The sequence below is a fragment of the Natrix helvetica genome (genome assembly GCF_964273705.1).
Source record: "Natrix helvetica genome assembly, chromosome: 5".
Taxonomy (NCBI): domain Eukaryota; kingdom Metazoa; phylum Chordata; class Lepidosauria; order Squamata; family Natricidae; genus Natrix; species Natrix helvetica.
In genome coordinates, this window is record NC_138551.1 from 144,514,279 (window position 1) to 144,536,458 (window position 22,180).

General features: G+C 53.5%; 2 protein-coding genes across 21 annotated transcripts in view; both read left to right on the plus strand.

Annotated features, from left to right (window-relative positions):
- The window catches only part of EIF4G3 (eukaryotic translation initiation factor 4 gamma 3), an 88,942-nt gene that overhangs the window by 63,548 nt on the left and 3,214 nt on the right, over positions 1–22,180 (plus strand). For 17 of the 19 annotated variants that reach the window (XM_081954590.1, XM_081954572.1, XM_081954575.1 and 14 more), the window contains 16 exons: positions 2,268–2,438; positions 3,463–3,660; positions 4,811–4,957; positions 5,153–5,389; positions 6,085–6,189; positions 6,474–6,606; positions 6,892–6,986; positions 7,933–8,026; positions 8,456–8,567; positions 9,433–9,662; positions 9,955–10,070; positions 10,407–10,579; positions 11,473–11,598; positions 11,851–11,932; positions 12,254–12,352; positions 12,544–12,690. In XM_081954590.1, coding sequence (XP_081810716.1) covers positions 2,268–2,438; positions 3,463–3,660; positions 4,811–4,957; positions 5,153–5,389; positions 6,085–6,189; positions 6,474–6,606; positions 6,892–6,986; positions 7,933–8,026; positions 8,456–8,567; positions 9,433–9,662; positions 9,955–10,070; positions 10,407–10,579; positions 11,473–11,598; positions 11,851–11,932; positions 12,254–12,352; positions 12,544–12,690 — 2,265 coding nt within the window. The remainder of the gene's footprint in view (positions 1–2,267; positions 2,439–3,462; positions 3,661–4,810; positions 4,958–5,152; positions 5,390–6,084; positions 6,190–6,473; positions 6,607–6,891; positions 6,987–7,932; positions 8,027–8,455; positions 8,568–9,432; positions 9,663–9,954; positions 10,071–10,406; positions 10,580–11,472; positions 11,599–11,850; positions 11,933–12,253; positions 12,353–12,543; positions 12,691–22,180) is intronic. The other 2 variants (XM_081954586.1, XM_081954588.1) reach the window with 1 other exon arrangement.
- On the plus strand, positions 13,534–22,163 carry LOC309392981 (uncharacterized protein). Of its 2 annotated transcripts, XR_014175516.1 has the most exons (3): positions 13,534–15,198; positions 18,038–21,996; positions 22,132–22,163. XR_014175516.1 is itself a non-coding variant. In XM_081954685.1 (2 exons), exon 2 carries the CDS (start codon positions 19,778–19,780, stop codon positions 20,621–20,623), a length of 846 nt encoding a protein of 281 aa, XP_081810811.1. In that variant the 5' UTR covers positions 13,534–15,198; positions 18,038–19,777; the 3' UTR covers positions 20,624–22,157. The 2 variants fall into 2 exon arrangements, 1 of the variants encoding a protein (XP_081810811.1); XM_081954685.1 differs by having other exon boundaries at positions 18,038–22,157.

Here is a 22,180-nt window from a genome sequence, read left to right on the forward strand (position 1 = left end):
ACTCAGGCGCACTTGCCTACTCAGAAGTAACTCTTCTACTCAGGCGCACCTGCCTACTCAGAAGTAACTCTTCTGCTTGGATGCACCTGCCTACTCAGAAGTAACTCTTCTGCTTGGATGCACCTGCCTACTCAGAAGTAACTCTTCTACTCAGGCGCACCTGCCTACTCAGAAGTAACTCTTCTACTCAGGCGCACCTGCCTACTCAGAAGTAACTCTTCTGCTTGGATGCACCTGCCTACTCAGAAGTAACTCTTCTACTCAGGCGCACCTGCCTACTCAGAAGTAACTCTTCTACTCAGGCGCACCTGCCTACTCAGAAGTAACTCTTCTGCTCGGGTGCACCTGCCTACTCAGAAGTAACTCTTCTTGGATGCACCTGCCTACTCAGAAGTAACTCTTCTACTCAGGCGCACCTGCCTACTCTGCAGTAACTCTTCTACTCAGGTGCACCTGCCTACTCAGAAGTAACTCTTCTGCTTGGATGCACCTGCCTACTCAGAAGTAACTCTTCTGCTTGGATGCACCTGCCTACTCAGAAGTAACTCTTCTGCTTGGATGCACCTGCCTACTCAGAAGTAACTCTTCTACTCAGGCGCACCTGCCTACTCAGAAGTAACTCTTCTACTCAGGCGCACCTGCCTACTCAGAAGTAACTCTTCTGCTTGGATGCACCTGCCTACTCAGAAGTAACTCTTCTACTCAGGCGCACCTGCCTACTCAGAAGTAACTCTTCTACTCAGGCGCACCTGCCTACTCAGAAGTAACTCTTCTGCTCGGGTGCACCTGCCTACTCAGAAGTAACTCTTCTTGGATGCACCTGCCTACTCAGAAGTAACTCTTCTACTCAGGCGCACCTGCCTACTCAGAAGTAACTCTTCTGCTTGGATGCACCTGCCTACTCAGAAGTAACTCTTCTGCTTGGATGCACCTGCCTACTCAGAAGTAACTCTTCTGCTTGGATGCACCTGCCTACTCAGAAGTAACTCTTCTACTCAGGCGCACCTGCCTACTCAGAAGTAACTCTTCTACTCAGGCGCACCTGCCTACTCAGAAGTAACTCTTCTACTCGGATGCAGCTGACCAGGAAGGAGGCTATGATGACACTGAGTGGGTGTGGCTAAGGGTGGTTGGTGATGATGGTTGGGTGTCATCTGGGTGGAGTTGTGGGTGAAACTGGGTGGGGTAATGATATATATATATGAGTGATGGTGTTAACTTGGTTAGAACTGACTTGGATTTGCTTACCTTTGCATCATTGTCATTTAGTGCTGGTTATCACGTAATATTAGATAGAGGTAACGTTTTCACCAAACAAACTGACACTCTGTATTCAATGTGAACGCTGGACCATGTCAGAGGGCTCCTGGTCCCCCAAGCACACCTTCTGGGTGCTGGTTTGATAAAGGAGCTGCTGGCCTGGATAGGATAGTCCGAAATACTTCTAGCAACAGTTCACATTTAGGAACATAAACAAGAAAGTTAACTAATTCAGAGGGCAAACACCCTCATCCCCAAGGGCATTTCTTTGTGGCTGGAGTGCAAGTTGTTTCTGTTGTAGTCCGGCGGGGGCCTGCGGAGCTGGTAGCAGTGTCAGACAGTGAAGAGATTGGGGAGGAACATGGGCCAGTCCTGGATCCTGGGGAAGGCCCTGATGAGGGCTCTGCATCGGAAGCAGAGAGGGGGCCAAGGCCATCTGGTAGCGATGTGCTGCCTCCAGAGCCTCTGGAGTCTGACATCAACGAGGGAGAAGAAACGTGTCCCAGTGTGCGCAAGTGCAGAACTGCCAGAAGGCAAGAGCAGTTAAGACAAAAGGGGCGACTTGGGAGTAAGGCTTGGAGATGATTAGTCCCTCCCATAAGACAGAAAAGAGGAGCAAACGGACATGAGCCTTTGCAGGAAGCAACTTTGTTCATTCTAGACGGTTCAAACTCTGAGAAGGTCCGATTGACTATGTGCTCCGTTCGGCCTTGCAAAACTAATTGGCAGTTAGGTCTCTGGCAGCATTTCAAGGGAGATAAAGGTGGGTGCTTATCAGCATTCCCCTGAAAGACTGTGGCAACTCAAGCAGACATCTGTTGGGCTCTTCACAGACTGTTTGTGAATCATTACGGGCTATGAATGACCATAATTCACAGCCGTTATAAATAAAAGAGGGTTTGGGGGACTGTGGTTTATGCTTTATCAGGAAGCCAAAGTCAGAACAGTTTCCCTCCCTTTGGGTAAAAGCCAGATGTGATAGGCTGGACGGCTCATTTTTGTCACAGCTGCTGAACGTCGGGCCGCGGAGATCTCAGCCGGGCCAGAGGAGGGAGCCCAGGAAGATCATCACGGTTTGCGTCAAAGAGGACGTCCATCTGAAGAAAGCTGAGAACGCCTGGAAGCCGAGCCTGAAGAGGGAGACCCAAGTGGAGGACCCCGAGAACATCAAAACCCAGGTGGGGCGTGCAGAGAGACGATGAGAAGTGGCCCTGCAGTGGGCGCGTATTAAGAGACGAGGACACCAATGCCAGGCTAACCACAGTCTCTTTGGACTGGCCTTTTTGTAATGGCTGGCTTGTGTCAGGATTCCAAATAGCATCCTCAAATAAGTAACACTCCGAGGCTAGAAATTCCTCAATTTATTATGAGAGCCATGTTGGCACATCTGGGAAAACCCAGGTTCCAGGTTTTCCCCACCTGGTTGAAAGTTCAAGAACCCTCCCCAACACCAGTGGTGGTTTCTGGGTGGTACGGCCTGGTACGGGCATACCAATAGTAGCTGGGAGCAGCAGCCACCGTGCCGGTACGGTGGCACGTTTGGCCCACCTGCCCGCCTACGTTCTTTGGCCATTTTTAATGCGACCGGCCAATTGCGCAGGCGTGCAGTGCGCCCGGCACCTGCGCAACCACCGTCGAGCAGTTGGGTCTCGCAGGGCGGTGGCATGCACATGTGCGCGCAGCGCACATGCCCGACCAGACACCCGGCCCCATACGCAGCCTACTAGTTGCAACGGGATCCGGAACCCATCACTGCTCAACACCCACAAGTCCCATCACAAGGTCCAATCAATCATGGCCACGAAGGAAGATTCCTCCGTACCAGGTGCAGGGGTAAGGCTACCTTGACTTTCTGAGAAGGGATGTTATTTTGGCTACATCTCTCCCAGGCTCCATACAACCCCCCCTTCCCACAGTGCATTGTGTTTGAATATGTGGCAAGCTTCAGGCCCTATACAAAGATAGCTTCCAAGCCTGACAGCTTACTTTCTTCTGCCTTGTTGCAAGGGAAGAGGAGGGGAGCGGCTCCCTTAGCTGCAGACTCGGTTGTCGCTGTGCCCCGCCGCCACTTTTCCTTCCCTTGCCTGCCCAGCCCTCAGCAGAGATAGAGGGGTTGAAACGGGGGATCCCCGGGGAATCCTTTCTTGGCTGGCCTTCAGGAACTCTTCCGGACGCCTCTTCCTCTCCTCTCCTTCCCTCCAGGAGCTGTTCCGCAAAGTCCGCAGCATCTTGAACAAGCTGACCCCGCAGATGTTCAACCAGCTCATGAAGCAAGTGACCGACCTGACGGTGGACACGGAAGAGAGGCTGAAAGGGGTCATCGATCTGGTGTTCGAGAAAGCCATTGACGAGCCCAGCTTCTCCGTGGCCTACGCCAACATGTGCAGGGGCCTGGTCATGGTAAGGCCGGGCCAGCAGAGGTCAGGTGGTGCTGGGTGGGGGCTCAGATCCGACTTTGGAATTCAGAAGTGGGCTGTCGGGGGCCCTATCGGAAGGTTGTCATTCCTATAGGTGGGCCACATAGTTTGCATGCTTTCGCTGTTGCGGTAACTGCTTGGGAGCTTAAAGGAAGGGGAAAGTTCACACCATCTGCAGCAACTATCCCTGAACTGTTCCCAGTGGGGTATATCCAAGGTTGCAGTGCCCCGAGGATGAAATCGTTCTCACCATCCTGCCTCAGCAATTTCCAAAACATCTTTGTAGCATATTATTGACTACGGGTGGACATGTTGTGGCCTGCCAGCAGAGCTGGCAGCAGATTCAGACAGTGAGGAGGTTGGAGAGGAACATGGGCCAGTCCTGGAGTCTGGGGAAGGCTCTGATGAGGGCTCTGCGTCGGAGGCAGAAACGGGGCCAGAGCCATCCAACAGTTATCAGCTGCCTTCAGAGTCGGACATCAGTGAGGCAGAAAAACAGCTGGAGCCAGTTCCCAGTGAGCGCTTGCACAGAGTTGCCAGATGAAGGGAACAACTAAGGAACAAGGGTCGACTTGGGAGTAAGGCCACAGATGGACAGTGAATGGCCCCTCCCATACGGAATAAAAGGGGAGTGGAGTTTGCAGGAGACAATGAGTTCATTCCTGCATTCTTGCCAAGTATTGTGGGCGTCTGAAAGAGATCGGCCTGGCCATTCTCCAATCCCGATAAAAGTTGGTAATTGTGAACGATCTTGAAAGACTGTGGGCCAGGACTTTGCTGGAGAGCAATTCAGTGTAAATTAAGTAAAAGTGGTTTATGGGGACAAGGACTCGGTTTGGAAGCCTAGGTCAGAACAGGACAAAGAGTGTCGTGGTGTGTGTGTGTGTGTGTTGAAAGCGTAACAAAGCTTTGCGCCTGAATTTCAGACTCTGGCGCCTGACTTCTCTGCAATCACTCACTCAGTAAAAGTTCCTTTTGAAATGGAAACCGTTTCCAGAGTTCTACTTTCTTGGGAAAGTCATTGAGGCAGGTCCTTACCTGGGCGCTGTTGACCAGAGACAGCAAGCGCCAACGGCAGCTGCAAGAAGGCTTCCGTCGTTCATACCTCTTGTCTGCTCTCTTCCCTTCGGCAGCTGAAAGTGCCCATGGCCGACAAGCCCGGCAGCACAGTCAACTTCCGCAAGTTGTTGCTGAACCGTTGCCAGAAAGAATTTGAAAAGGACAAAGCCGACGACGACGTCTTCGAGAAGAAGCAGAAGGAGCTGGAGGCCGCTACCACCGTGAGTGTCGCCGAGGCCTCCTGTTCTTTCCGCCTGTGAAGGGGTGGCTCTGGCTTCGGTGGCTCTTGCCTGGAAAGGGAGGGAAGCCTTCCTGGCAGCCAGTCTAGGAAAGGGCAGCTGGAAACAAAAGGCTGTTAACTAGCCGGTGGCTCCTTTGCTCAGGCCTCTTTCTTTGCGCCTTTCCCCCCCTCCCAGCCAGAGGAGAGGACTCGGCTTCACGACGAACTGGAGGAGGCCAAGGACAAGGCCCGAAGGCGGTCCATCGGCAACATCAAGTTCATCGGGGAGCTTTTCAAGCTGAAGATGTTGACAGAAGCCATCATGCACGACTGCGTGGTGAAGCTGCTGAAGAACCACGACGAGGAATCCCTGGAGTGCCTGTGTCGCCTGTTGACCACCATCGGCAAAGACCTGGACTTTGAGAAGGCCAAGGTAGGGGCGGCCGGGGAAGCTGGAGGGCCTTGGGATTGCCAGAGGTCTCAACCCTGGGATGTGTTGTGGGCCGCCAGCAGCCAGCAGAGCTGGCAGCAGATTCAGACAGTGTAGAGGTTGGGGAGGAACATGGACCAGTCCTGGAGTCTGGGGAAGGCTCTGATGAGGGCTCTGTGTTGGAGGCAGAGAGGGGGCCAGAGCCGTCTGACAGTTATCAGCTGCTTTCGGAGTAGGAGATCAGTGAGGCAGAAGAACAGCTGGAGCCTGTTCCCAGTGTGCGCATGCGCAGAGTGGCCAGACGGAGGGAACAGCTAAGGAACAAGGGTCGACTTGGGAGTAAGGCCACAGGTGGAGGATGAAATAAAAGATGTAATAAAAGAGAAGCGAAAGGGGAGTGGAGTTTGCAGGAGGCAATTAGTTCGCTTCATTGGTTCGTGAGTCTCCGAGACTCCTGGCCAAGTTCTGCAGATATCAACCTGGCAGCTCTCCAAGCCAGATAAGGTCTGTGACTGTAAATCCTCCCTCCAAATATTTTGCTGGATGTGAATGAGCAGAATTCACAGCAAATTAATAAAAGGGTTTTTTTATCGAGACAAGGAGTTTGCTTCATGCTCTTGGGGAGCCTAGGTCACAACAAAACGTAGGGGGAAAAAGAGGAGACTGGCATCGGATGTGATCCTTTCTGTTCTCTCCAGCCTCGAATGGACCAGTATTTCAATCAAATGGAGAAAATTGTGAAGGAAAGAAAAACCTCCTCCCGCATTCGCTTCATGCTGCAGGATGTCATTGACCTTCGGCAGGTATGTGTCTGCTGAGGTAAGAGGTCGCAGATGGCTCCGGATTCTTCCCCTCTGCCCTTCCTCCTCCTCCTCTTCCTCCTTCGGGGAGCTGGGTGGTAGGGCGTGGCTCCAAGCTGGAGGCCAGAGGAGTTTTCTGCCCTCTGGCTCTCTTGGGTCTGGCTGTCCCGAGGGATGAGCTTTCCGGGGCGTGCTCCCCCTTCCCGTGCCTTTGCCAGAGAGAGAGAGGGGAAGAGCCGCCTCTCAGTTGACGTCGCTTCTTGCCTTCCTCCTCTTCTCTTCTCTAGTGCAACTGGGTGTCCCGAAGGGCAGATCAAGGCCCAAAGACCATCGAGCAGATTCACAAGGAAGCTAAAATAGAGGAGCAGGAAGAACAGCGGAAAGTCCAACAGCTGATGACCAAAGACAAGAGGCGGCCGGGTAAGGAGTTTCGGCTTAGGGGAGCGGATCCCCCTTCCCTTGCATGCCTCGAAGCCTCCCAGGGCCCATCGGAAAGGGCACTTTCCCAGCTGGGCCAGCACCAGCAGCCCATGGGTCTGCTGCAGAGTCTCCCAGAAGCCCCAGGAGAGCAGCCTTTCAGCTTCTGGGTGTGGTGGATTGGTGGAGGGCTGCACCTAGAACCGAGCTAAAGCTGCCTGACACCCCCCCCCCCCCCCCAACAGACAGGGTGATATTTTTACCCAATATTCTTTTCGACTCATGCAGGTGTCCCTAGGGTGGAAGAGGGAGGCTGGAACACCGTGCAGGGGGCAAAAAATAGTCGTGTGCTGGACCCCACCAAGTTCCTTAAAATCACCAAGGTAGGTATACGGGCCGAAATCCTTTCTGTTGTGGCCCGCTAGCTGGCAGCAGAGCTGGAAGCAGATTCGGACAGTGAAGAGGTTGGAAAGGAACATGGGCCAGTCCTGGAGTCTGGGGAAGGTTCTGATGAGGGCTTTGTGTTGGAGGCAGAGAGGAGGCCAGGGCAGTCTGACAGTTATCAGCTGCCTTCAGAGTCAGATGTCAGTGAAGCAGAGGAACAGCTGGAGCCTGTTCCCAGTGTGCGCATGCACAGAGTTGCCAGACGAAGGGAACAGCTAAAGAACAGGGGTCGACTTGGGAGTAAGGCCACAGGTGGATGGGGAATGGCCCCTCCCGGAAGAAATAAAAGAGGAGCGGAAGGGAAGTGGAGTTTGCAGGAGACAATTAGTTCGCTTAATTGGTTGGTGACTCTCCGAGACTCCTTGCCGAGTTTTGCAGATATCAACCTGGCAGCTCTCCAAGCCAGATAAGGTCTGTGACTGTAAATCCTCCCTTGAAAGACTTTGCTGGATGTGAGTGAGCAGAATTCACAGTCAATTGATAAAAGAGTTTTTGTCAAGACAAGGAGTTTGCTTCATGCTCTTGGGAAGCCTGGGTCAGAACACTTTCTGGGACTTGTAGCAGAATCTAGGTGTTGTCAGAAAGCTAACCTGGGGAGGGGGGGCACCGACAAAGCATTTCTGCATTGTCCCAAGGACACCTTTGGGATGTGGGGGAAAGAGCTGAGTTTGAATTCGACCGAGTCTCATCTTAAACCGGCCTTCTAGTCCAAGGAAGGCTTGCAAGGTCCAGTTGAGAGCCCTTGATGTCCTCTCTCAAATACCCCCTGAGAAAAGGACAAAGGTTGGCACCGCAAGGCTGTGCTGGGCTGCCTGGGATGGGGGGGACTAAGGGATCTGACCATCCTCGGGGCGCTTCCTAATCTGTCACTCTGTCCCTTTGTAGCCCAGTATAGACGAGAAGATCCAGCTTGTGCCTAAAGCCCAGTTGGGCAGCTGGGGAAAGGGCAGCAGCGGTGGAGCCAAGGCCAGCGAGATCGGTAAGGGAAGCACACATGGCATATGCCATAGCTGTGTCCCCTGGGCAACAGGGAGCAGACCAGTGGTGGGTTCTGGGTGGTATGGCCCGGTACAGCCGTACCAGTAGTAGCTGTGAGCAGCGGCCACCATACCGGTACGGTGGCTCGTTTGGCCTATCCACCCTCCCGCGTTCTATAGCTGTTTGTAACGCATCCGGCCAATTGCGCACAGTGTGCGGTGCCTCCGTGACCATACCGAGCAGCTGGGTGTTGCAGGGTGGTGGCGTGCGCATGTGTACGCAGCACGCGTACCAGTTGCTACGGGATCCAGAACCCACCACTGGAGCGGACACTAAGAAGCTGCCGCTTGTGGGAAAACCTCCGCAGGGCCAGGCGAGGGGTTGGTCTTTGTTGTGAGGACAGGCCCTCTTCTCTCCGCGTCCTCTGCAGATTGTTTACGACCAAGTGCCACTAGCCTGAACCGCTTCTCCGCGCTGCAAGCGCCTGCGTCGACTGTCTCCGGCACCACCCTGGAGCTGGATCCTCGCAGAGCCTTGACCAGGTAAGGCCCCCGAAACCCCCCTATGGACATGGCAAGAGTGACATCGCCGGAGAACGGGATGGTGGAGCTGAATAGCTGCTGGGATGGGGTCCTCCCGGGTCTGGCGCCCTTTGGTCAAGTTGGGCGCTGACCTCTGGAGCAGGGGTGAAATGCTCTGAAGTCTGCTACCGCTTCACTTCGCTATTGTTTTGCTTTGCGCCGCATGCACACCAAACGCAGGTGAAAAAGGAGGATTAAGAAGCCTTTCCCGAGTCTGTCAAGATAAGTAGAACAGCGAGGAAGGAGGAACAGCTGTGCTGCGCAATTTAGATTCGCCAGGAAGTAGGATTTCCTGTTTTCTAGCAAATATAAATCGCCACGCACAGCTGATTGTTGCACAGCTGATCGTCGGAGCTACCGGTTCGCCCAAACTGGTTGTGAAAAAATGCTACCAATTCGGGCGAACCGGTAGCTCCGACGATCAGCTACGCGACGATCAGCTGGGCCAAGTGATTTCTAGCCCATATAAATTGTGCGGCACAGCTGATCGTCGCACAGCTGATCGTCGGAGCTACCCGTTCCCCCGAATCGGTTGTACAAAAATGCTACCGGTTCGGGCGAACCGGTAGTTCCAACGATCAGATGTGCAACAATCAACTGCCGAGTGATTTCTAGCTAGTATAATTCGCGCGGCACAGCTGATTGTCGCACAGTTGATCGTCGGAACTACCGGTTCGCCCGAATTGGTAGCATTTTTTTTACAACTGGTTCAGGGGAACCGGTCTGAACCAGTAGCATTTCACCCCTGCTCGGGAGTAAAGCGCGAGGCCTCCTCTCGAGTCCTCCGGCTGCGTCCTCTCACCCCTCTGCTTTTGCTTCCCTCCAGCCGGGGAAGCACCGGCCGAGAGAAGAACGACAACAAGCTGCCGCCCTCGGCTGCTTCCCGTCCCAACGCCTTCCTGAGGCTGAGTAGCGGCAGCAAAGAGCAGCTCTTGGACAACCAGGCGCAGGAGGAGCAGCGGAGGGAGATGCTGGAGACCGTGAAGCAGCTGACGGGCGGCCTGGAAAGCGATCGGAACAGCACGGAGGTGGAGAAGAGCAAAACCAGGGAGGCAGGTGAGGGAGACTTCCCTTTGTTCTGCTTGCAGGGGGCCGGGCTGTGCGTGGGGCTGCCTGTCCTGGGTGGGAGGCAGGGAGGAGAGCTTGCCTGACGAGGGCCTGATGTTTGCTGGGATTCTTTCTGAATTAAGGCACCTTCCTTCGGTTTGAGGAGAAAAGCAAGCAACCGCGTTGAAAAAGACAGTTGCTTTTTCATTAAAACAATGAGATGCTTCCATGCTCCTCACAGTACAGAAAGCTTCCTCATTCGCTGGATCTGTTCTCTCCTTTTCCTCCCCTCCATCCTCAGTCAAGTCTGAAGCCCCTGCTCCTCACCCGCAAGAAAAGCCGGGCTTGTCAGACGAAGAAATTGAAAGGAAGTGCAAATCGATCATCGATGAATTCCTGCATATTAATGATTACAAGGTAAAAGGCTGTGGGGCATTTGGCTTTCTTTAATGGGTCTTTATGGCTGGCCAACTCACTGGCAGGCAGAGAAGCCTTCAAACCAGTCCAAGAAATAAGAAGCACACCCGGCCTGAGCCGAGGCCAGTTCACAATCTTCCGGCGTGGCTCATCCACCCACCCCTGGCTAGGAAGGTCTCAAGGCCTCGCACGAGGATGTCAGGCAAAGGGGGTTTGAGCTCCTCCTGCAAAGGATGCCACGCTTCTTCTGTGCGGCTTCTTCGAGGGGCTGGCATCCAGGCTAGAGGGAAGCCCCACCCCTCTCCCTCAACCCACTCCTTCCCGGTGTTTCCGCAGGAAGCCGTGCAGTGCGTGGAGGAGCTGAATGTGCCTGGCATCCTGCCGGTGTTCGTGCAAGTCGGTGTAGAATCCACCCTGGAGAGGAGTCAGATCACCAGAGACCACATGGGCCAGCTGCTCTATCAGCTGGTGCAGTCGGAGAAGCTCAGCAAGCAGGACTTCTTCAAGGGGTGGGTATAGTGCGCCAGAGAGATGAGAAGAGATGGAATGCAATGGAATGAAGAATAGAATAGAATAGAATTCTTTATTGGCCAAGTATGTTTGGACAGACAAGGAATTTATATTTGGTGCATATACTCCCACTGTACATAAAAGAAAAATAAAATAAACTGCATTCATCAAGAATCATAAGACACAACGCTTAGTGATAGTCATAGGTTACTAATAAGCAATCAAATTATACTAGGAGACAAATAAAACAATATAAATAAAATTTAAAGATACAAGCAACAGGGTTGTAATCGTAAGTGGAAAGAGATAGGTACTAGGAAAGCGATAGGTACTAGAAAGGAAGAGAAGAATAATAGTAATACAGTCTTAGTAGATAATTTGACAGCGTGGTGGGGATTATTTCTTTAGCAGAGTGATGGCATTTGGGAGAAAAACTGTCCTTGTGTCTTGTTGTTCTGGTGTGCAGTGCTCTATAGCGTAGTTTTGAGGGTAGAAGTTTAAACAATTTATGTCCAGAATGTGAGGGGGTGTGTAAATATTTTCACGGCCCTCTTTTTGTACAGGTCCTCAATGGAAGGCAGGTTGGTAGCCATTGTTTTTTCTGCAGTTCTGATTATCCTCTGAAGTCTGTGTCTGTCTTGCTGGGTTGCAGAACCAGACCAGACAGTTATAGAGGTTCAGTTGACAGACTCAATAATCCCACTGTAGAACAGAATCAGCAGCTCTTTGGTCAGTTTGAGCTTTCTGAGTTGGCGCAGAAAGAACATTCTTTGTTGTGCTCGTCCTTGTTTGCGGGTGCCAGCTGGAGGTGGTCTTTGCCTCAGGCCGAAGCCACCCATCCCACCACCACCTGCCAACAGGCGTTTTAAGGGGCTTTGCATTTGTGGCTCAGGTTTTCGGACACTTTGGAGACCGCCGACGACATGGCTATCGATATCCCCCACATATGGTTATACCTGGCTGAATTGGTGACGCCAATGTTAAAAGAAGGAGGCATCTCTATGAGAGAACTTGTGATGTAAGCCGGGCTGCATCTCCTTCCCCGATCCCTAAAGCTGGAACTCGGCAAACTGGGCCGCAGAGCTGTGGCCCAGGGGGAGGTGTATTTCTGCCAGGCTGGCTCTGGCTTTTCATGCATGCCAAGCCTGCCGAAGGGCGGGATACAGAAGAGTTCATCACCGAGGCTGCCTTCCTACACAGTAGTGTGTAGTCTCGGGGCAGCTCTCCCCAAGAGGATAAAACTGACCCTTTGCATTCTTTTCCGTTTCAGAGAATTTAGCAAACCTTTACTTCCTGTGAGAAGAGCCGGTGTTCTGCTTTCCAAAATATTGCACCTTCTATGCAAACAAATGGTAAGGAGGACGCTGGGTTGCTAGTGGGCCTCTGCAAACATTCCCCGCCCCCCCAAGACACTAGTCTCATGGGAGAAGCTTAAACCCCCCCCCCCCAAGGCTGAAGTCTATTTGGCTAAAGGAGGGGAGGAACCCATCCACACCTGGGGCAGGATGGAGCTTTGGCTGCTCCTCGCAGGCATTCCAGAAGCAGGGGAGGCTTGAGGGGACGCCGTGCGGCTCCCAGGAGGTTGGTGCTGGCTGGAGCACACCTCCCGAAGTAGCCGCTGGCGGTGCTAGATGAACAACAGTCTTGGCCCAATCCATGGCCTTGTGTTGCAGAGCCATAAGAAAGTGGCAGCCTTATGGAGGGAGGCTGGCCTCAGCTGGAAGGACTTCCTACCTGAAGAGGACGACGTCCATGCCTTTCTCCTGGAGCAGGTGAGGGGCTCGCTTGGGTCTCCTGCTAAGGGGGAAACAGGGCTATTTGGATGGAAAAGCGAGCAGGCCGCCAATTACGGCAAGGTTTGGATTCGGATAGAGCCCCTTGTTACGCTCTGCCTCCAGGATGGGTTGGCCCCACCTTTCGCCCTGGGCCTGAACGTCTCGCCTTCGCTTTTCTAACATTGCAGAAGTTGGACTTCACAGAAACTGACAGTCCCAGTTCCTCAGAAGCACTTTCCCCGAGAGAACTCTCTGCCGAAGAGCTGAACAGGCAGCTGGAGAAACTCATTGTTGAGGAAGAAGCCGGTGACGAGCAGATCTTTGACTGGGTAGAGGTATAAGACTTGCCCTGCGCACCCAGCGGGAACACAGCAGGATAAGACCCCCATCTGCCCTGCCTCCATTGCCTCCCCTCCCTGCTCCCTGGGATGGCTTTACCTACCTGAACAACATCTGGCTAGTGGGATCGTATAGGTGGCCCAGCAAAAAACTCAGCTGTAAGGCTAGAACAGGGGTCGGCAACCTTAAACACTCAAAAGAGCCACAAAGGTCCTAACCGGAAGCCCCCCGTTCAATTCTGGAGCTGACCAGAAGTCCGATTCCCCCAGAATAGAGTCTCCTATTAGCATGGACTCCTTTTTCCTCTACTGTCCTAACCGAAAGCCCCATCAATTGTGGGGCTGCCCGGAAAACCCGCTCCTTGCCATAGAATTTCCCCTAGCACGCCCTGCTTTCCCCCCCCCCCGGGAGCCGCAGCAGAGGGATGAAAGAGCCACATGTGGCTCCAGAGCCGCAGATTGCCAACCCATGGGCTAGAAATTCAAATGGCTGTGAAGTAAGAGTCTAGCCAACTGCAGTGTGTCGTTGTTGTCATCCTGTCCTCCCCTCCACCCCCCAAAAAAGACCCTTTTAAATTATCCTGTGCGCTGCTTGGGGAATCCAAGCATGGGTTAACTTTGTCCATTAGCCTAGAGACTGAGTTACCTAATTGTTGGCCACGCCTCCTCTGACTGGGGTAGTTCAGTTTTTTAACTCGGTCCAGCCTAAAGAGACGTAAAAAGATTACTCTTCTAGGACATTAGACAAATTACTGCTTTCCTTCCTTATTTCTTTATTTATTCTTTGTTTATTAATTAGTTCTTTCTGGATTTATTTCGTCTGGATTTATTTCGTGCATTTGGACTGAATTGTGGTTCAAGAAAGCGTAAGCCGCGTTTCGACGAGCAGTAATTACGCTGTGCTAGACTTGTTCCCGTTGGTGTTTCGGCGGTTCCCCTTAAGGCTCTCGCAGCCGGGGGGGACCCGCACATTGGAAGAATTGCAGCAACTAGCTGCCGCAGATGTGAGTCAGTTCGACGTTCTCTGCCCCGCGGGTGCCGCGGTGAGAGTAGCTTCGCCTCTCGCGTCTGTTTGAGTGGCCACGATCCGCTTAGAGGGCGCGATCGGCCCAACGTGATTCAGCGCCTCATGATTGTGGCACTGCCGTTCCCTTCGTATTGACTTCGGTCGTGCCAGCTGCGGTTCGTATAGCGCTTAGTAGCAAGCGGTCGCTATTTTGTCGGCATTTGAATTTTGCGCCATTTCTTTCTGCCGCTGCGGCCATTTTTTATGCCCCCCTCTGAGCGCCGAGGGACAGCTGGAAGGGACGCGCTTAGTGTTTCGCGCCCAAACGGCGCCTACGTCACTAATGGCTTGTTCTGGGAGCTGAGGAGGTCGGTTCGTCATCTCGCCGCTCCAGCACACGTGGTTACTTTGCAAGTATTCAGAATCATTCCAGTTCAGCTTTCCAGCAATCACCTCTGATTTTGGGTCATGAGCTGAGCCTTTCAACTCCTTGTTAGTAATTATGGTTGATCATTCCATCTCTGGAGGCAGAGCTGGGGCTTCTACCTCTTTCCCGCTGCACTCCGAGGCCGCTAGAACCAGTACTAGGGTGGGGAGAGCCACCACTAGGGCTGCTAGTCACAGGGCTCACGCTTCATCTGCAGCTCCGATTAGGGCTGCCAAGCGCAAGGACAAGGGTAAATCAAAAAACCCCGTGGCCACCAACAGGTCACCTCCGGCTTTAGTAGCTGAAGGCCCCTCACCCGGTTCTCCCATTCATTTGACTGGAATACAGGGTTGGTCTCCAGACCTCCCTATCCCACTGGAACTGGCAACTGAGGAAGGGGAATTGGGCCCCCAGTCTCCCCCTGATCCTTCTGAGGCCAGCCCAGCCTCAGCTTCAGTGCCCATGCGTTCGGACCCTACAGCCACGTTTACCCCCACAGCTGCTGGGCTGAGACTTGAGGAAGGTTCTGAGTTTAACCTTCCCCCTGCACTACAAAACATGATCTCATCAGCCATCGCACAGGGCATGGATGCAGAGTTGCATCACAGGGCCCAGAGGCCTAGGGTTGCAACACCCTTAACTCCCAGGCTGACCCCCCATCATCGCTTTTCTCCGTCTACAGTGAAGGATCGGTGTTAGGTGAGGAGGAAGGGGTGGCAGACCTGGAACTTTCTGATGACGAGGGCCTAGTGCAGGACAAGCAGGCATTTTCCGACTTGTTCCAGCCTCCTTTATTTAAATATCTTCTATAGAAGGCCAAAACAACAACCAATATGGGCGGCACTTCCACCCAGGCCAGTACCGCGGTAGGTCTTGACCTCACGGAGCGCTTGTTCGCTGAGCAGGTACAGGAACAGGATGTCATTCCCTTTCCAAAGCTATTTTCAGTCGTTCAAAAACAATGGGCCCAAACAACCGCTGTTTCTCCACCTAGCCATGGGGACAGGAAGCTCTACACCTCCACCCCTGAACTGGATGGGATTCTCCAATTCCCTATGGTGGACCCCCCCCAGTTAATAATAATAATAATAATAATAATAAATATTTATTTCTTAGCCGCACCCTCTCCCGAAGGACTCGGGGCGGCGTACAACAAAACATAGGAAATAAATATATCGACATACATATAACAAAACATATACCAAGACATATACACGACATATACAAGGAGGAGGTGAAGTGATAGATAAAAACAAGTAAAAACACAATGTTTAAAAACCCCTAAATAAATAAATAAATTGAATGCAATTAAAATACCCCAAATAAAAAAACCCGTCAGGAGCGATATAGTTGGATCAAAGTTGAGCCAGGCCAGCAACTTGAAAAAGGTGGGTCTTGAGCTTTACACGAAAGGAGCGGAGGTCAGAGGTATTCCTAATATCCGGAGGGAGGTCATTCCACAGGGCTGGGCCCGCCACAGAGAAGGCTCTACTCCTAGGCGCCGCCCCTCGACACTGTCTGGTGGACGGCACCTGGAGGAGGCCCTCTCTGTGCGAGCGGATTGGTCGCAGGGATGTATGGGGCAGAATACGATCCCGCAAGTAACTAGGTCCTGAGACATGGAGCGCTTTAAAGATTGTTATCAAAACCTTGAAACGCACCCGATAGACCACAGGAAGCCAGTGCAGCTCGCGCAGGAACGGTGTCACATGGGAGTACCTAGTACTCCCCATAATTACCCGCGCGGCTGTGTTCTGGACCAACTGTAGCCTCCGGGTGCATTTCAAGGGAAGCCCCATGTAGAGAGCGTTACAGTAGTCCAAGCGAGACGTCACCAGCGCATGAGTGACTGTGCGTAAGGCGTCCCGGTCCAGTAGGGGGCGCAATTGGCGCACCAGGCGAACCTGGTGGAACGCCCCCCTTGCCACGGCTGTCACATGGTCATCCATGGACAGCCGGGCATCCAGGAGGACGCCCAAATTGCGCGCCCGCTCCACAGGGGCAAGTTGAATGCCCCCGATGGCCAATGATGGAATTAATTGGCTGAACCGGGGAGCCGGTACCCAAAGCCACTCTGTCTTGGAGGGGTTGAGTTTGAGTCGGTTGTCATCCATCCAGATCCGTACGGCTTCCACACACCGGGACATCACTTCGATGGCCTCGTTGGGGTGGTTCGGGGTGGAAAAGTACAGCTGAGTATCATCAGCGTACAGATGGTATCCCACCTCGAAACCACGGATGATCTCACCCAGTGGCTTCATATATGTGTTGAACAGGAGTGGCGAGAGGACCGACCCCTGTGGCACCCCACAAGTAAGGGGGCGTAGGGTCGACCTCTCCTCCCCTGCCAACACACGCTGCGTCCGGCCAGAAAGGTAGGAGCCGAACCACCGCAAAACGGTGCCCCGGACCCCCAACCCCTCCAGCCGGCGCAGCAGGATACCATGGTCGATGGTATCAAAAGCCGCCGAGAGGTCTAATAGGACCAGGATAGAGGAACAACCTCTATCTCTGGCCCTCCAGAGATCATCCACCAACGCGACCAAGGCCGTCTCCGTGCTGTGACCGGGGCGGAAGCCGGACTGGCGCGGGTCTAGATAATCATTTTCCTCCAGATGCCGTGGAAACTGGTAGGCCACCACACTCTCTACAACCTTCGCCAAAAAGGGAAGGTTGGAGACAGGACGATAATTGGCCAGCTCCAAAGGATCCAGGGAAGGCTTCTTGAGCAAGGGTCTCACCACCGCCTCTTTCAAGGCGGCCGGGAGAGACCCCTCGCTCAGCGAAGCGTTCACTAGGTCCAGGAGCCAGTCTCGTGTAACCTCCCAGGATGCCAGTACAAGCCAGGAGGGGCACGGGTCCAATAAACATGTGGTGGGTCGCAGTCGTCCACGCATTCTGTCCAAATCCTCGATGGCAACTAAGTCAAACTCCTCCCAGGTCGATTCCTCAAGACTCGCCACGGACGTCTCCATTGGACCACTAACAGGGGCCCAATCCTTCCGGATTTGAGCGATTTTATCCTGCAGATATTTCCCAAATTCCTCTGCTCTGCCCTGTAGAGGGGCCTCCCGCGGCCTCTGAAACAAGAGGGAGCGGGACACCCGAAACAGGGCGGCAGGGCGGTTCTCCGCGGATGCAATGAGAGTGGCACAATATTGGCGTTTGGCCACTCTCAATGCCACAAGGTACGTCCTTAAATGGGCTCGTGCCTGTGTTCGATCAAGTTCGGAACGAGAGGATCTCCAACGACTCTCTAGACGTCTCTTGCGGCATTTCATCACCCTCAGCTCCTCGGTAAACCAAGGGGCCAGGGTGGATCGTTGCCGCCGGAGAGGCCGCAAAGGCGCCACCCGGTTCAAGGCCCCGGTAGTCGCATTATTCCACGCGACCACCAGGTCCTCTACCCGGGGGCGGGTCAAGGTTACAGGAAGTGGCCCAAGCTCCGTCTGGAACCTATCTGGTTCCATCAGGCGCCTGGGGCGGAACCATCTAGTGCTTTCCGGTTCCGCCTCCCCGCAGCAGGAGGTAGCACCAGGGAAGTCAAGACGAAGGAGTGAGTGATCTGACCATGACAGGGGAGTGATGGTTAAGTCCCCTCCTCCCAGATCACTCAACCACTGGCCAGAGACAAAAACGAGGTCCAGAGTGTGTCCTCCCTCATGTGTCGGGCCCTGAATCATTTGAGTCAGGTCCATGGCTGTCATGGAAGCCATGAACTCCGGAACCCCCTCTGATGCTTCTCCCATCGCTGGCAGGTTAAAATCCCCCATCACTAAAAGTTTGGGGGTCTCGACCGCCACCGATGCGATCAGCTCGAGGAGTTCAGGCAGGGCCGCTGATGTATAGCGAGGAGCCAGGTATACTATCAGCAGGCCCAACTGTCTCCCAGGGCCCCATTTCACAACAAGTTGTGGCCTTGGCCTCTCCAGCCTTGATCCCACCTGAAATTTCAGAAGGCCTCAAAGCTGAGGACCATAAGGCCGAGCTGGTCATTCACAAAACGCACCAGGCTGCTGCCTGGGCATTGCGGGCTGCCACTGCAGTCTTGTTCTTCGACAGGACCTCGCTAGTGTGGCTCAGGCAATTACAGGCCAGCCTTGCTCCTGATGATATGCGTCTCCACCAAGACGTTAACAAACTGGTGGCAGCGCTAGAGTTTTCCTCTGATGCTACCCTCAATGCGGCCAAATTTGTGTCTCGAGCGGTAGTGTCCAATGTTGCTTCCCGCCGCCTTCTCTTGCTTCCCCATTGGCAGGCAGACCTACGTTCCAAATGGCACCTGGCCTCTACCCCATTCAAAGGTGGTTCGCTTTTTGGCGCAGCGTTAAACCCTATCTTAATTGAGACGAGAGACAAACGTAAAGCCCTCCCGTTGACCAGTAGGCGTACAGACAGGAGGCAACAGCCCTACAATAGGCAGTCATTTCGGGCTGCGGATTCAGGGTAGACTACCGCCCCATATAACTCCCAGTACAACAGGCCCTATACACAGCCTCAGGATAGGGCCCAGGACTGTTCCAGGATCAGAGATAGGGGCTGGCAACAGAACCAGCAACAGCCTCAGGCGCGGCAGCCGTTTCGTGACCCCAAACAACCGGTCCTTTCGTAGATACAGGTGACTCACACAGGGTGGAGCCCATTGGTGGACGCCTAACAGCCTTCGTCCACCAGTGGGCAGAAACCCCCTCGGACACCTGGGCCATCCAGACTTGTGGGGCAGGGCCTCACTCTAGAATTTCTCACCATCCCCCCGAGGTGTTTCATCAGGTGCCCCGTACTCAAGTGTCAAATAAAACGGCATCTGATGGACATCGAGATCCAACATCTGTTGTCAATCAATGCCATAGAAAGTGTACTACAAGGGCAAGAATGACTAGGCTTCTATTTGATACTTTTTCTAGTCCAGAAAAGCTCGGGAGGATGGCAGGCCATCCTAGGCTTGAAACGACTCAACTTATACCTCAAGTATCAGAGGTTCAAGATGCAATCTCTAAAAAGCATCCTGACTTGCATTCGCCACGGTGACCTGATGACCTCTGTCGACATCAAGGAGGCATACCTCCATGTGCCAATACATCCGGCACACCGAAGATTCCTAATATTCCAATTTGCCGGGCGCCATTTCCAGTACCGGGCATTGCCATTCGGCCTTTCTTCGGCCCCGCAAACCTTCACAAAGTTGCTGGCAGTAATAGTCGCGTCTCTTTGATTGACGGCCATAAGAGTCAATTGCTATTTAGATGACATCTTGATCCTGTCATCATCCCGGGTCCAGGCGAACCGGGACCTACAAGCTACAATCGACACTCTACAGTGCCACGCATTCGTCCTGAACTTTCCGAAAATCCATTTGCACCCGACCAGGTCCTTATTGCACCTCGGGACTCTTATCAACTTGGATTTGTGCAAGGTATCATTGTCGCAGAAGAGACGTCAGAGCCTGCAGACCATGGTGAGTCAAGTACTACAACAGAGGTCATTATCGCTAGCAAACTTCTTGGGAAAATGGTGTCATTCATAGACATAGTTTCCTGGGCACGATTCCACGCGTACCCGCTTCAGTGGTTCCTGCTCCCCTTCCAGAGGGCCCACACCAGCCACTCGCAGACCAAGGTTGCCCTGCCACCCAAGGTGCTACGATCGCTCCGATGGTGGACATCATCCAAACTACTCAAGGGATGCCCCTTCAAGGAGCCAGACCGCATCGTAGTAACGACGGATGCGAGTCTATTCGGCTGGGGAGCTCACACCTTGGACCAGGTGGCACAGGGACGCTGGACTGCCAAGAACTACGGAACAGCATCAACTGGCTGGAGCTTCGGGCCATCCGGCTAGCCCTCCACGAATTTCGGGACCTGGTGACGGCCGACCATGTGTTAGTCCTCACCGTCAACATTGCCTCCAAGGCTCATGTCAATTGCCAAGGAGGCACGCGGTACAGGTCCTTGATGTTGGAAGCGGAGAGACTCCACCATTGGGCGGAGAGCCGCCTACTATCGATTCGAGCGGAGCAAATGTCGGGCACAGCCAACACACAGGCGGATTGGCTGAGCAGGGCCACAGTTGACCAGGTGGAGTGGCGTCTCCATCCAGCCCTGTTCCAGGAACTGTCTCACAGGTTTGGCCGGCCCGATGTGGACCTCTTTGCACAGCCTCACAACTCGCAGCCGAGGTTTTACACCAGGTACCAAACACCAAGGGCGGAGGGCACTGACGCGCTTTGCAACCCATGGCCGGAAGGCCTTCTTTACACCTTTACGCCTCTACCAATCATTCCACTTGTTATTCAGAAAATCCTAGCGGAACGGGCAGACGTCCTCCTGATCGCTCCAATGTGGTCGCGCCGCCCCTGGTACGTCGACCTCGACCACCTGCCCATCTCACGTCCCTGGAGAATACCGGACGATCGGATACACCTTTCCCAGCGAGCTCTCATTCATCCGAACCCCCAACTGCTACAGTTAGCCGTGTGGCACATGAGCGGGCTATCTTGACAACACTTTTCTGACAAAGTTATCGACACAATCCAGGCAGCGTGACGCCCGTCCACAACTCACATCTATGAGGCCACTTGGCGTGCTTTCTGCAGATGGTGCCGGTCAGCAGGCCTTGACCCGATCAAGACATCCATCCCACAGGTATTGGACTTCTTGCAAACTGTCATGGACAAGGGACTAACGCCCAACACCCTCCACCGCCAAATTGCGGCTCTATCAACTGTGATTGGCGGCGGGCAGGGCCGTTCCCTGGCACAACACCCCAGGGTCCGATCATTCCTGAAGGGCGCATCGAACCTCAGACCACCGGTAGTGCATCGTTACCCTACCTGGGACCTGTCTCTGGTGCTCAGGGCCCTCACGGCTGCACCATTCGAGGCCCATCCACACGATCAGTCTCCGATTGTTGACCCTTAAAACTCTCTTCTTGGTAGCAATTACATCGGCTAGGAGGGTGTCGGAACTGGTGGCATTGTCGGTCCGCAAGGACCTCTGCATCATCCATCCGAACAGTCGTTCTGCGGTTGGACCCGGCATTCCTTCCAAAAATTAACTCTTGGTTCCACAGAGCACAAGAACTCGTTCTCCCAGACTTCTGCCAGCAGCCTTCACATCCATAGTAGCGGCATCATTCAGAAGGTCAGAAGTGCTGTTAGTGTCCTTTCAGCCATCATCCATGGGGCAGAAGGTGTCCTCACATACCATCGGACGCTGGTTGAAAGCATGTATCGCCCTTACTTACGACAGTCAATCCCGACCGGCTCCCAGACGCATCACTCCCCATTCCACCAGGAGTGCTGCGGTTTAACCACGGCGGCCTGCGCGACACAGGCCTCAGTGGAAGACATCTGCAGGGCGGCGACCTGGTCATCACCGTCGCCCTTTATCAGACATTATAAAATTGACATGTATCTCTCGGCAGAGGCTTCCTTTGGGCGGCGAGTTTTGGAGAGGGTTCTTTCACCACCTAGGGCCCCTGACCAGCCTAGCTCCCGCCCTTGACTTCATTGCTTTGGCATGTCCCACGCTTGGATTCCCCAAGCAGCGCACAGGAGAACGACCGTTGACTTACCTGAACGGTCCTTCTATGTGCGCTGCGAGGGGAATCCAAACCCACCCTCGGCTTCAGCTGGTCCGGACATTTGACCTTTTGCATACACTTCCATTCGTATGGTTGACTTACCTCATTAACTATTGCATTTCGTGACATTTGTTTCCATCTCTTGGATCGGCTGAGCCTTCGTACAAAACTGAATTACCCCAGTCAGAGGAGGCGTGGTCAACAATTCCGTAACTCAGTCTCTAGGCTAATGGACAAAGTTAACCCATGCTTGGATTCCCCTCGCAGCGCACATAGAAGGACCGTTCAGGTAAGTCAACGGTCGTTCTTTGCAGTGACGGACTTAATTCCGGCCAAATAAAGAGACCGAAAGGCAGCCGGGAATGTTGGTTCTTCCACGGCTAGAGCTGATTGGGTCAAAAGTAGATTGGGTTTTTTTCTGAAGCAAAACAGCCCAGCTTCTTAATCCTGACAAATTGGACTTCTCGCTTCCA

Coding starts and splice junctions, on each gene's coding strand:
- LOC309392981 (XM_081954685.1), top strand. CDS start 19,778: ATGGTGGACATCATCCAAACTACTCAAGGGATGCCCCTTCAAGGAGCC.